Raw genomic sequence first — 14,167 nt, 5'->3', positions numbered from 1 at the left:
TTTAATAAAACCATCATCAGAGGCACATGGTACTAACAAGAAAACACTGGCGTTGTTTAACTGTACACAGTATATATGCTGCGTGGACGCTGCTACAAATGTCGATGTGTAAAAGCACAACACTTGCTAGGAATATTGAATGCACGTTCAACTCTCGCATTCCATCCGAAATTGCCCTCAAGTTAAAACGTCACTATTAAAATATTTAAAAATTTAAAACATTTGAAGTAAAGTGTTAGGCTCCTCCTTGTTAATTCATCCCGATGATGGGAGATGTCAGCTTGAGGTTGTATAGGCTTATGGTTGGATGTTTCCTATGCGTTGTGTGTTGTGTGACCTAAAAAACATTGTTACACTCGACGGACTTTCTGTTGACTTTGTGATTGATAGTGTAACGGACCAAAAATGAAACAATTCAAAAAAGTAAAACTGTTTTTGAACTGGTGGGTTAGTGGCAATGACTGTTGAGTTTGCCTGATGGCTGTTTATCTTCCTCAGTTCAAGCATACCCTTTTGTGTGTACATTTGCTTCTCCATGATTATTGTGGTTAATTATGCCTGCTTTTTTATCAGAGCCATGTAAAAGGCTAGTAGGAAGTCCAGTGGCAAGTTAGGAAGTAAAAGAAAACATTTTGAGCTAAGTATGACAAGTTGGTGGAGTTGCTTGTGAAATTAGAGAAAGGTGCTTCCATGAATGAGTAAAGCATTTGGAGTAATTACAGCTGTTGTATATGATCTTTAGAAACAGGAGGAACAGTTGCTTAAATGCTATACCAACAGTGATATTCTTAAATTAATGAACAGTTAAAAAACTATACCAAGCAGAGACTGTTGCGGATAAAGTGTTGTTTGAATGGGTTAGGCAGCATGAAAGTGAAAAGTTTCTGTTCAGATGTCATGGACTGAGTTAAAATATTTCATGAGCAAATTAGCCTCGTCAGCTCTGTGTGAATATTATTCAGGGGTCTTCAACAGATTTAAGTAACAGTAAGGTTTCTGTTTGTTGAAAGTATGGGGAGAAGCTTTTTGCTGACCATGAATAATTTCGTGTTTTGATTTTCATACTTCTTATATTGTAAGTACAATAATGGTCATAGAACTGGAAGTCCTAGAAATCCAGAAAGCAGGCTTGTCCTGGTTCCCACACTTCCTAGTGAAGAGGTGCATTACTGTATTCTCCAATTTCACTCTAATAATGGTCTGATGGTGGTACTCATGAAATGCTGAAACGTGTAACCAGGGATATGAAGAAAAGTGTGCTCATGTTGACATATAAATATGATTATGATAGTGTTGTAGTCATGATAACGATTTTAATGTTGGTGGTCATGGTGGTTGTGACGAAGATCATGATGATGATGATGGTAGTGGTGTTGTTGCTGCTGCTGTTGTAATTATAAGAGGTATCTGTATGCTGCAATGGGGCACGCAGTAGCATAGTGGTTGACGCACTATGCTACAAGTCGGAAGGTCGTGGGTTAAAGTCCCGATGAGGTCATTGGATTCTTTTCAGTTGACCTAATCCTTCCGGCCGCACTATGGCCCTGGAGTTGACTCAGCCTCTAACAGAAATGAGTACCAGGAATTAAATAAATAATTTTCCTGGGAAGTAAAGCGCAGCCGGTGCGTAAGGCTGACAACCTTACGGCCTTCTATGAGTCGATTGTCTAGATAATGTGGATTTTTCAACGTCCCACAACCCTATGGGCCTTCACGACCTGTTACAGGGATAGCCTTACTTTTACTTTTACTTTGATCAGTGTGCTGCAATAGAAGCTTGGTGAGGCATCTTTCTCCATATTTTAACGTGGCACCCATTTGAAAAGTTTTTACAGTTTTGAGTGGTTTTTCACAGACTCTTGAGGTTAGACTAATGCATTATAGGCCATGACCACTGTCTCCTACATCATTCCTATAGTTTTTTTTGACAGACATCCCATTTGATGCTGAGTATAACCTGTGTAGTTATGGAAATGTTACTTAAGTCCTAAATTTGTTAATACTTCCTGTACATTTTTCCCAACGACATGAAGCAAAACTTGTTCGTTTTTATGTATAAGAATAATTTATTCTGGTTTTTTGTGTACACTGAACTCTTCGACACATAATATCCTATAGAATACTGATACATAATTTTTTTTAATATGTGTGAATGTGTGTTGCTAATTGTTTTCTGTTTTTCTCCTTTTCGCACCACAATGCAAGGAGAGAGAGGAAATGGTATGTTATCATTAATAATTTTTTTTTATTTTTTTGTAGTTTTACTGCTTTGTTACATTAAACATGAATGCAAAATGTGGTAACTTGATAGTGGGTACCATGGTTGGGAAAGAAATATTTGCTGTTCATACATACTTACACTCCTCAGTTGCATGATTGGATACTGGGATACTTACTCTCACTTTTGCAGGAATGGCTAAAGGTTTCTTGCTATAATAATATGAGTGTTCATTTTTAACCCCATTATTGCTGAGCATACTACTGCACGGTGAGGAAGAATTTGTATGCTGTTTCTTTTCCCCCCTAATTAACACAGCACTAACCTCCTTCCACAAGATTACTAACAGTTCACTGTAACTGAAAGAGGTGAGCTATGCAGACTGGGATTAACTGATGTACACAGATGTATTAACCTTACATATACTTTGCTACTGCCATTCCTATGTGGAACTCATTTGATGAACCAAAATAGAGTGAGTACCAGCAAACATGTTTTTAGAAAAAAAAATCTACAATCTACAATTGACAATCTACGAGTACTGTGGTTGTCTCACATTTCTGCACATGAGCCACATGCTGTATTTCCTGGAAATGTGCACCATCACAAAACACTGTATGTAGTACCGTCCATTGCATGGGGATTCTTTAAAGTAAAAGCAAGAGCAGTATTATGGGTGGATACAAGATTCCAAGGAAACAGCTAGACATACAAATATGAATAAAATTTGACTTATCAGTGTAATTATTAAACAAGAAATATTGATGTGTTCAAGTTTTTCTTTATATGATATAAGATCACGTTAATATATGCCCACATGCTCCAAATTATTGTTTTTGTTATGGCTTATGTTAATATTAACTAAGGCATAACAGCTCCAATAATGGGATAATATGAAAATGTACACTAAGGATATATTAACAGTTACGTGAGATAATTTTAGAAGGATATTTTATTGTGTTTTATGGAGGGCACTGATTCTGTTAAAGTTTGTAAGGCTGATACAGACTATCTCCAACCTTATAACTGACTTGCATATTGGAATGCCCCAGATGATGCCAGAAAGTCAAAAGAAGTATGGCATACGGGGCATATATTAATGTGTATATTTGGTGGTATAAAAATATAATGATAAAATCAGTGGCTCCAAACATTAAAGAGAATTGTTACCTTATAGTTAAATCACATTATGTATACAGTATGCTATAAAAAAGAGAAANAAAGAAGCTTCTATGCATCAGAGGGCCAACATAATCTGCCTCTTTGGTTTATTGGCTAGTAAAGGGTTAAAATACTACGCATAGCAGCTCCGAAAATTGCATGATAATGTGTAAGTCGGTGTACTGGTTACTTGAGTATAAAATGTATAGTTCATGTATGCAGTTCTGTATCTAATCTTTATTTAATTTGATGCACACATAGACATGCTTTAAAATCTGTAAACTTAACATCCTGAACCAGTGGGCATTAATGCCTGTCATATATTCAGGTGGTGCCAGATAGCTGCTATTCTGGCTGAGAATTTTGTGGTTTTCCTCATTTCCCTCAGATGTGAGGATCATACCTCAAATTAGGCCACAGTTACTTTCTTTCAGTTTTTCCAATGTAGTCATCGCCAGTCACCCAACCATATGATGCTATATAGAGAGTGGTACAAAAGTAGTACTGTGCTTGAACACGTCCTCCGTATTATTGCGTATTATTTTAAACTGTTTTAACTGGTGGCCACTATGGTGGGTACAGTTCGGATTCCCCATGGACATTTGCAGGATGGTTGTAATACCACTTACACATGTAATAAATAAATGACAGTAGATACAAATGAGATTTGGGGTGTCCATGGTGGTGAAGATTCATATTGTGGGCTTGTTTAGTATAGTTTAATGTGGATCTGTACACATTTGAAATGCCTCTTCAGGAGGAAGAGCGGGCTTCTGAGAAGGGTCATCGTCCTGAAGCAGAACGCTTTGATGAGGAGGATGAAGAAGGGGAGTACTCTGACTCTGATGATTTTATAGTTGATGATGATGGGCGCCCTATTGCAGATCGAAGAAAGAAAAGAAAACCAATATTTACAGATGCGTAAGTAATATTTTTCATATCTTAGAATTTTTAACGTGTTGATGTATTAAATTATTTTGCATGTTTGTTATCGCAGGATGCCATCTGTCTTTTCCTACCTTCAGTTCTTCTATACTTTCATTTTTCTCCTTCATTCGTTTTCTGTCTTTGTTTCTTATGTTCTTTATGTTCTTCCTGCTGATTGAAACACTCATGAGTGTCATGCGATGTGAGGGACAGCTGTTGCTTTTAGTGAGCAAGATTCAAGTAATCTAAAAGTTAATTTGTGAAATTAAATTGAAGCCAACTTGTATTGGATAAAATATACCGGAAGCTACGAGCTATAATGATATGCACTTAACATCTTAATGTTTATTATGAATACATCATTTTTGCTGCTCTTTCTGTTTGTTAAGATATGAGATTGCAGTGCACCATGTATTCCTAAGACATCCTTGTATGTGCGCAGCTAGCTTCCTAATGTTTTATTGAAGACATGTCTTGACTTGTCATCCTGTAAAATGATGGTACCTCCAGTATGTCTCTCTCATATCGCTTTTACAGCCCAGAGCTTTTAAATGACAGTGATTTTTTTTTTAATCTAAAAGATCCCTCAAGTGAGGTCAGAACTATTGTTATATTAATTGTGATACTGGGCATAGTGCAGTAAGAAAGTAGGCTGTATGAGTTCTACCCAGAATGTCTTGTTTCTTGTTAAAATTAGCCTACCTATGCTATTTTTTATGTATCTGTTTCAGGGCATTGCAAGAAGCCCAAGACATTTTTGGTGTTGATTTTGATTATGGAATTTTGGAGACAATGGATGAAGATGGATATGAAGAGGAAGAGGAAGAAGAAGATGAATATTTGGATGAAGGAGAAGAAGATGTTGAAAGAAGGTGTTGTAAGCTCATAATGACTGATCTCTCTTGATATGCAAAGTGAAATGTGTTGAAGTAATTTTCAGTAATGTTTAAAAAGTAACTGATTTTATGTTTAACAATGCATTAATTTTATTTTTGCAGACCAAGGCCCAAGAAGACAGCTCGCAAAAAAGCAACAAAAAAATCAATTTTTGAAATTTATGAACCAAGTGAATTGAAGAGAGGACATTTTACTGATCTTGATAATGAGGTAATTGTCTGCTGTCTAATCAGTTTAACCACACATTTTTAAACTGGACCGTACTTCAAAATAGATACTTTCGAAGTTGTCACCCACTGTAGAAGTACACATCAGTGGAATCACTTGTCCACCCACCTGCAGCCCTCCTATTACCTGTTACACCCTTAATTATGTACCTCCCCACTTTCTAATTCAGTCACCAAGTCCATAACTTACTCCCTCCTTCTCATTGCCTCATTTACTTAGCTACATTTCCCAACTCTCCCCCTCTCACTCTTCACTCCCAAGCTTCCCCCTTACACTCTTAACTCCTTAACTCATGTACTCATCCATGCTTGCCTTCATCGTCCACTTGGCTACCACATCCTCGCCATCTTTTCACTCAATATGTCATAAATTATGTGGTTGCTGCAAGAATGTTGGTTGAATGTATTCTTCATCTGCCCTCAGTTGGTCTTTGGGTGAGGAAAAGTTCATAGTATGTGGTACAAGTAAGTAACAGTAAGATTATGTGCTGTCACACAGCACTACTGCTTTGTCATTTGAGTTGGTGAAGGGAAAGTAAATTAACTTTTTCTGTTCACAATCCAATACTTTTTTTTTCTCCCACAGGTTTTAGAATTCCAACCTTATGTAGTAATATTAAATTATTTGCTTTACATTTATACGTAAGTATTGTGATAATATTTTTGCATGTTAAAATTGATATGGATTGACAAAATTATATTTGTATATTTTTAATTCAGATCAGAAACACAGACATCCCTGAGCGAATGCAGCTTCGTGACTTCTCAGTTACTGCAGTGCCTGAAGGCTCTGATGAATTGGATGAAGAATCAGAATGGATATATAAACAAGCATTCTGCAAACTAACAATATCCAACCAGGTGTGTAAGACTATATTTGCATGTAGTGCTGCAGATTACTCCATTCTTTCTAGGCTTAGTAGTGCCTGTCTGTAGAATAAGACATCAACCTACGGGCCAGTCACTTGCGTGAGAATATCACATGCTACGCAGGATTAAAGTGGAAGTCCCATTCATGCTTGAAAAATGTTTTCTATAAAACAGCTTTATAGTAGTTTGCTGAAAGTGGTATTTATATCTCGGATTATTGATTTATTCGATGATAGCAATCCATATACCATGTACTGAATTCCATGTGGTGTGTGCTAGTGCATTGTCTTAAAGTACAGTATATACTTGTATTTCATGATATTGGGAGCATGTTCTGACAGGTATGCAGAGTTTTGTAAGTTAATTGCCTATACTTTTTGAATGAACGTGGTGTATTCTGAAATGAGCACTAATTTCATTATGTACGCTCTGATTTTTTTTTATTTATTTATTTATTAAGCAATCAGAATCTACAATTCTATAAGCTAGTTTTCTGGCGTAAGAGCCGTGATGCTCTTTAATGACGTGGTGAGTCCTTTCCCCAGTGGGAGGTTCCTCATTAGTTTTCTTTTAGGTCAGCTGGCCAGTGTTTTCGGTGTCTTCGATTGTGCTGCGGTTCAGTGAGTGGCTGTAGGATGTCGTTTGTGTGATTTGCTAGTTTGTTGTGGTGTGAGGTACTTTTTTCTCTGATGACGTCCTTGATGTATGGTATATTTAGGTCTGTATGTAACGTTTGGTTGTTTACTTACCAGGGTGCATTTGTTATAATTCGAAGTATTTTTGATTGGCTTCTCTGGATTATTGATATATTTGATTTGCAGCAACAACCCCCGAGCTCAATTCCGTAAGCCCAGATTGGTTTGATTATTGTCTTATAAAGCAGAACTTTATTTTCTGTGGATAGGTTGGATCTTCTTCCAATTAACCAGTTTAGCTCCTTGGTTTTTAAGTCTGTTTGCGTTTTTTGATTACGTGTTTCTTTCCAAGTGAGTCTACTATCCATATGGATTCCGAGATATTTAACGCTTGGAGAGTGTGGGATATTGTTATTATACAGTCTTATTTGTGGGCAATGGTCTCGTCTTAGCGTCAAGTTCACTTGGACAGATTTAGTCTCGTTTATTTTAATTTTCCATTTGTGTAGCCATGCTTGTATTTGGTTTAAGTGGTTTTGTAGGATACTGGTGGCCTTTGCTGGATCTGCATGGGTTGCTAGGATGACTGTATCATCTGCAAAGGTTCCTGTGGTGGTGTTTTCATTGGTTGGTAGGTCCGCCGTATAGAGTAGGTATAATAGTGGTCCTACTACACTGCCTTGCAGTACCCCAGAGTTTATAGTAAAGTTAATAGATGTTGCTTGATTGATTCTTACTCTGGATTCCCTGTCATTGATGTAGGACTTCATCAATTTAAAATAACGCTCTGAATGAAGCAGTTACCTGTGTTTTGTCCATGTGTGCACATGTTCATGCTTAAGGTTTATGTTTTCTGACACGGTTTTTGGTTCATGTCTCTGTGCAAGATAGGAAGATACAGGCTTTTTCACAGTATTCATGAAGTTGAGAATTAAAATGGCTGTAACACTTCTGGCAGCTTCATAATTATGTGTCATAATGTAATTAGGTTTGAAGGGTTAAACAGATGTGTATGTTAGGAGCAAATTATCCCATTTGTTTAGTCTTAATTTCATTTATATGTAATGTGTTTGGGGTTTCTAAAATGCATGTGCTTTTCAACATTGTCCAGGATGGTCATGGTGGAGCTGATGCCCGGGATCGAGCAAGAAAAGGACCTCAAACAATTGGGAAGATTAAGAAGGCTCTGGACTTCATGAGAAATCAGCATTTTGAAGTGCCATTCATTGCATTCTATAGGAAGGAATATGTGCAACCAGAGCTAAATATAAATGATTTGTGGAAAGTTTACAGGTTTGATGAGAAGGTATACTTCTTTGTTGTATTTTCTGACTGATAAATATGTAGAGTGTCATTGTGACACAACTTTGTGAGCCATAGGTAATAGTGGTAGATGCACAGGCAGTGATAACTCACTCGATCATGATTGTGTGCCAAGGACAGCTGCTTTTGAATTTTTTGCATTTAAATTTGCTTGAAATTGTATTGTGTAAGAATTAACTAAAGTGCCATGTTCATACAGACGTGGGTGAGAAATTTTAAATATTACATGAAGGCTGAATGTTTTGTTATTTTTATGTTTGGTGTGATGATATTTCATAGTGAAACTTCCTTATTCTTCATTATCAATCATCATTTAAGGCTTTAAAAGATATGCCAAGTTGTTTGTGTCGAACTCAGAAGTAATTTTCCACTCCAAAATGTTAGAAAAGAGAAACCCATTTTGTAATTCCTCGCAGAAGTCTAACCTTTGTTGCCAAAGTGTTTTAAATGAACTGTGCTCACAATTTTTAGCAGTGAAAATATGAAAGATTTTAAAGTGTGTATTTTTTAAGGTTTTTAAGTGGATTCTACTTTTTCAGCGGGTTTTAAAAATAGTTTTAATTACAAAAACAATTGAAAAGTACAAAAATATAACTGTTGTTAGCAGTAGATAACAACAGTTGAGTGTTCTAAGATATTATTTTTACCTGTATCTTAGGTTTTTTGTGTTAAAGATTAAGAAACAATGTATACAACTCTGCAAACTAAACTCTTAACGTATTACCCCTTTAGATCCATGTCATATGTCCCATACATTGGATATTTAAAAGACCTGTCTGTGATTTCACCTACATTTTACATTCTGCAGTAAACTTCATTTCTACACTCACTAGCTGAGGAATAAGATGGTGGTTTATGGTGGTGGTTTGCATCAAGCTCTGAGGACATAAGTGAATTCTTTATGTATCAATGACCATGGTTATCATGTAGCTAATGACAATCTGAACATATGGTGCTATAATCATCATGGCTGGGCCTTCAGTAAGCGTTGTGCTGATGGAGTTTGAAATTATTGAATTTGTAAATGAAGTTTTGGATGATGATAATTGTGGGGGAATGTAGTTCAGGTGGTGACAGTGACTTCGGTGATGATTACGTGCAAGTGGTGATTCCTGGAACTCATTCAATTAATGACAGTGACAGTGGAGATGATTTTTTTTTAATTAAATTCGCTTAGTGGGGGCTTGAGTCCAACTGGGTTAACTCGGCACAACAGCTACTGATTGGCCTATTGTAGCCTGCCCCAGGTGATTATGATGATGGAGAATTTGGTGGAATTAAAATTGGCAGAGGAAACCGAAGTACTTGGCAAAAACCCGCCCCAGTGCCACTTTGTCCACCACAAATCCCACTTGACCAGACCTGGGATCGAACCCGGTCAGCCGCTGTGGGAAGCCAGCGACTAACCGCTTGAGCTATGATGCAGCCTGTCAGTGGAGATGATAGTGTTGAGCAAAGAATTGTGACACATTGAAAAGCATAGGTCTGGGAAGTGTGTTACTGAAGACTGTGCATCAAGATAGTTGCAGATTTTGCAGTGTGGGAAACATTAATGGTTTGACATATCTACCTGGATACGGTGAACATATTTGAAAATATTTCTGACACAGCAGTTATGCGGCTAATAGGAAATGAAATCAACAAATATCCATAGTATGAAATCTCAAGAATGCTGGCCCTTTGACATGTTGCTCTAGAATTAGGAAGTGGGAAGGCTCATTTGTGACATCTAAGTTATATGAATGCTGATGAACAAAGTGTCAGCATGTTGTCAGGCTAGTTGAATGTGTTCTCAAGCCACACTCTCTGGATCATCAGTTTGTGTAATTATCCAGAGCTGGCTTGATTCTTGAAATCTAAGCACAAACTATGTGGGTGCTTACATGCCACTAGGAAAAGTACCCCCTCCCTTGGTAAAGGGTAAAAAAACAAAAGGGAGAGCACTAGTAAGGACTCAGGGGATGTAGGAGCACAGGCATGATAGTATAAGAAGAGAGTATCCATGATTTCTACAGGGTGTCCCAGGAGGAATGTGCCAAACTTCGGGAGGGTGTTCCTTATGTTAAAGTATGCCGATATAACCCAAAACACCTATGTCCAAAGTTGAACGGTTACGGAGATAATGGCCCGAGAAAAGTGTGGTCTTCTAGCGGGTCCACGGATTATACCTATCAGCTGAGAGGAATTATCTCTGTTTGTCCTTGACTGCCGTGATTCATCCTATCCGTGCTTATGGAGTTGGCTTTATCAGAACGCGCAGTCAGCACGTTACGTCATCGCTTACCATTCATGTGTCATGTACAGTGCTTGGAACTCTTAACGACAACTTTGAGATGGCATGCGAGTTTTTTGTACTTCAATTTTATGGCTTCATGTCACTCACAAGTTAGTTTGATGTTACGTACATTATTAACGTTACAGAATCCACATATTCCTGCCAGTTTTAATATCTATTTTGTAATCAACAAGTGTGTAACCCCGGTCAAAGTTTGACACTTCTCTGGCCATTATCTCCGTAACCGTTCAACTTTGGACATAGGTGTTTTGGGTTATATCGGCATACTTTAACATAAGGAACACCCTCCCGAAGTTTGGCACATTCCTCCTGGGACACCCTGTATATACCACAAAGAAGAACACTGTATACAATTGTGTGTGAATATAATTTGAACATTGGAACAGCGGATCTCAAATATCAGTTGCTACAGCCATGTTGACTTGATCAGAAGAAGGTTCTAAATGGTAATTTAAAGTATTCATAAGGTTACTCAGTATAACTGACCATAATTCAGTTATAATATCCATGCCAGACAATTCAGGCTCTTACTGATATAGGGTCTTATAGAGAAACACAGATGTGCTGCCCCTCACTCTGTATATGGCCAGCCTTCAACTGAACTGCTGCCGAAAAGACTGTCTGAATATCAGTTCCTAGAGCAAATTCTTCTTCGCTGACAAGTGGTGGTCGCTCGGTTGGTATTGTGGACTCAAGCCATGGAGTTTAGTTTTTAGTTTAAGTCAAATTCTAGCTGCAGGGAAGATGACAAAATCGAAGAGGATATGTGCTGTCTGCTCACAACACAAAAGGGAGGCAAACAGTTTATTGCTGCAGTGAATTTGAAGCAGGCTCATGTTTGGATGAATGTTTCAAGAGCTGTCACACAAATTTCCACTTCTAAAATACTTGCTTTCTTCCTGCACATACAGGATGAAGGGTTTTCACTTCAGAAAGTAAAGGGACATACAAAAAAATTACTACAAGAGATCACTAAACATGCTGTTTAAATGTCCATGTTGAAGGATTAATTAAAAAATAAGCATAGGTGTTACCATCTATATTTTATGCACATTAAATATAAATTAACATTGTGAATTTATGGTTTCCACCTTTCATGAATGAATGAACACAGTTTTCAAGCCCTGCTCATTCTCATCATCATCTTTCACTGCAATTACTGAATTTTTGTAATCTACTTGTCATATTTTATTTTGTTAGTGGTGCCAGTTACGAACACGGAAGATGAATTTGATTGCACTGTTTGAAAAATTGCGTGATTATCAGGCTGAGCAGTTGATGAAAGAACCTGATAAGCCTATTCCTGATAGTGTTCGGCTACTGAAGGATGAAGACATTGACAGGTAAGCTTCTGTTCTGTTTCATGTACATGGATGGAAGACATTTGCTGTTATGTGTGGGCAGATGCTAGTTTAAGATGATGGACGAAGCAGTCATGCTTCTGCAGGTTGTATAGCAATCTTTCATCATACTTAGCTTCAGAGTATTAATTCACCTTGAAAATAATAGAACCAAATTTTTGAGTATTACGCAGATTTCATTCTTATGTAAGAACAGTATTTATAGTATTTCAGTGTGGTTGGGCTGTAAAATGAAAGGGAGCATTGTGTCATTGAAAATTATGTGTTATGCACTCGATTAACTGTAGAGCACAACATTCTCCTTGGTGTAGTGAAGTGGTGTAATGAAGTGCTCTGCGTTTGTTTGTTTTTTTTTTTTCTTCCCTTGGGTAACCAGAGTAATACCATGCATGAGGAGCTTTGCTTTTGGTCAAGTTACAGGGATTGGCATCACTGTAAATTCCGTGTTTTCAAAACAAAAACAAACTGTGACTTTAGTCCGCAAGCGAACTGTAGTACAAAAATTTATAATAATGAATAAAAGCAGTCTGGGCCCTGAGGAGTGTGTAGTCATGAAATTTGATCAGTATATTGTATTTATTTTGACGTAACCTATGCAGTAACCTTCATGACCCATAGATCTAAAATGATGTGAAATGTGTGTGGAGTTTTGTTTTCATGTCCCATATGAGCCTTAGTGGTGTTATCCTTGGGCATAAGGGCAGTTTTTCTTTTACAGAATTTGTAGATAACTGTCATTGCCTCCTTTAATTGACAGATGACAGTGATTAAGAAAAGAAGGAAAATCAGAATAATCAAGGTATATAATCTGTATTTTTTTATTTAGACTTCGAATAGTACAAACCACAGAAGAACTCAAAGATGTTCATACACATTTTCTGCTGTACTACTCTCATGAAGTACCAGAAATGCAGAAGGCATGGCGAGCCAAAGAACGTGAAGCAGCACGAGAGGCACGAAAGAATAGACGCAGGCGTCGAGATAATGCAGAAGGAGAAGAGGGAGAAAATGGTGTTCAGCTGGAAGGCGATGATGCAGAAGATGAAGAAAATGAGACAGAAGAAGTGGAAAATGAGCCTCCAGAAAACGAAACCGTGAAACAAGCTATTCGAAGTGGCCCGTACTCAATGTGTAGGAAGGCTGGATTGGGTGAGTCCATAGAGCCACGTAAATTAGGTGTTTGAAGTTGCATGCAAAATGTATCAGTATATCTTAGTAGAGTGATTATGGGCTGGATGACCAAGATACAATTCTTGTCAGATGCAGTGAATTTCCTCTTTTGTATCACATGCAACTCCAGTGGCACATACTGTGAAAGTCTTAATGATTATGATATAGTTTTCAATACCAGCCCATAGTATTCTTTCAGTCTTACAGTCAGACACTTCTGAGCCGCTTGTTGAACCTCAATCCTCTTTCACACCTCTAGAAGTCATCTGCCATATGGTAAACAGGGTGCAGCACACAGGGTCACCCAACATTTTTTGCAGTTGTACTTTGTTTTATGACATTGACCCTTTTTGTTGCCAAGAAAATTAAGAAAGTTGGGTAGAAGATGAAACCTCTCATTGAACAGGTCCAGAAATATGGGTGTTTTTAGAATTTTGTTTTCAGAATTTTCCTCCAGGAAAAACAGCTCTTGTTGTCCAGTTTCTTGCAAAGTCCTTGCAACAGAAAGAATGACTTTGCCCGTATGTCATGCTGCATGCTACTGTTTTCACTTACATTTTTTCCTTCATCAGACCCAACACTTCGTTTGCCACATGACAGAATTTTCACATTTAATTCACTGTCACTATTATATTCATTCATCTGTAATCTGTCAAGACAACAGGTCCACAGTCTCTTCCAAAACAGTTCCTCCACTTGATGTGATCTAGAGCTTTCTCCTTCAAATGAAAATATCCTCTTCTGTCCCCAAGGTCATCCAGCATCTTCCTACGTCTTCTTCCTCATCTTCTGGTCACTTCTATCCGCCCCTCTATCTTTCCTTCAATAACTTCTTTTAGAAGGCAGTTACCGCGTAAGATATGACCAATCCAATTAGCCTTCCATTTTCCTCTTTCGTGTAGGTTATTCCTCTGGTCACTGACTCTAAATAACACTTCAGTTCTCACATAATTGGTCCAACTGATCTTCTCCATCCTTCTCCAACACCACGTTTCGAAGCTTTCCAGGTGTTTCTGATCTACTGCCCCAAGTGTCCAAGTTTCAGCCCCATACAAAGCGATGCTCCAAATGTAGCATTTCAC

The 14,167-nt window shown here is 37.7% G+C and overlaps 1 protein-coding gene across 1 annotated transcript in view; it reads left to right on the top strand.

Annotated features, from left to right (window-relative positions):
- The window catches only part of LOC111864317 (transcription elongation factor SPT6), a 63,513-nt gene that overhangs the window by 8,938 nt on the left and 40,408 nt on the right, over positions 1 to 14,167 (top strand). Inside the window, exons 6-13 of the mRNA XM_023851474.2 lie at positions 2,206 to 2,220; positions 4,137 to 4,300; positions 5,038 to 5,178; positions 5,305 to 5,413; positions 6,151 to 6,291; positions 8,047 to 8,241; positions 11,755 to 11,897; positions 12,742 to 13,064. Of these exons, the coding sequence (XP_023707242.1) occupies positions 2,206 to 2,220; positions 4,137 to 4,300; positions 5,038 to 5,178; positions 5,305 to 5,413; positions 6,151 to 6,291; positions 8,047 to 8,241; positions 11,755 to 11,897; positions 12,742 to 13,064 (1,231 nt within the window). The remainder of the gene's footprint in view (positions 1 to 2,205; positions 2,221 to 4,136; positions 4,301 to 5,037; positions 5,179 to 5,304; positions 5,414 to 6,150; positions 6,292 to 8,046; positions 8,242 to 11,754; positions 11,898 to 12,741; positions 13,065 to 14,167) is intronic.

Source organism: Cryptotermes secundus, unplaced genomic scaffold (assembly GCF_002891405.2).
Source record: "Cryptotermes secundus unplaced genomic scaffold, Csec_1.0 scaffold216, whole genome shotgun sequence".
Taxonomy (NCBI): domain Eukaryota; kingdom Metazoa; phylum Arthropoda; class Insecta; order Blattodea; family Kalotermitidae; genus Cryptotermes; species Cryptotermes secundus.
Note: the sequence above shows the minus strand (reverse complement) of the source record. Positions and strands in the feature narration are given on the sequence as shown.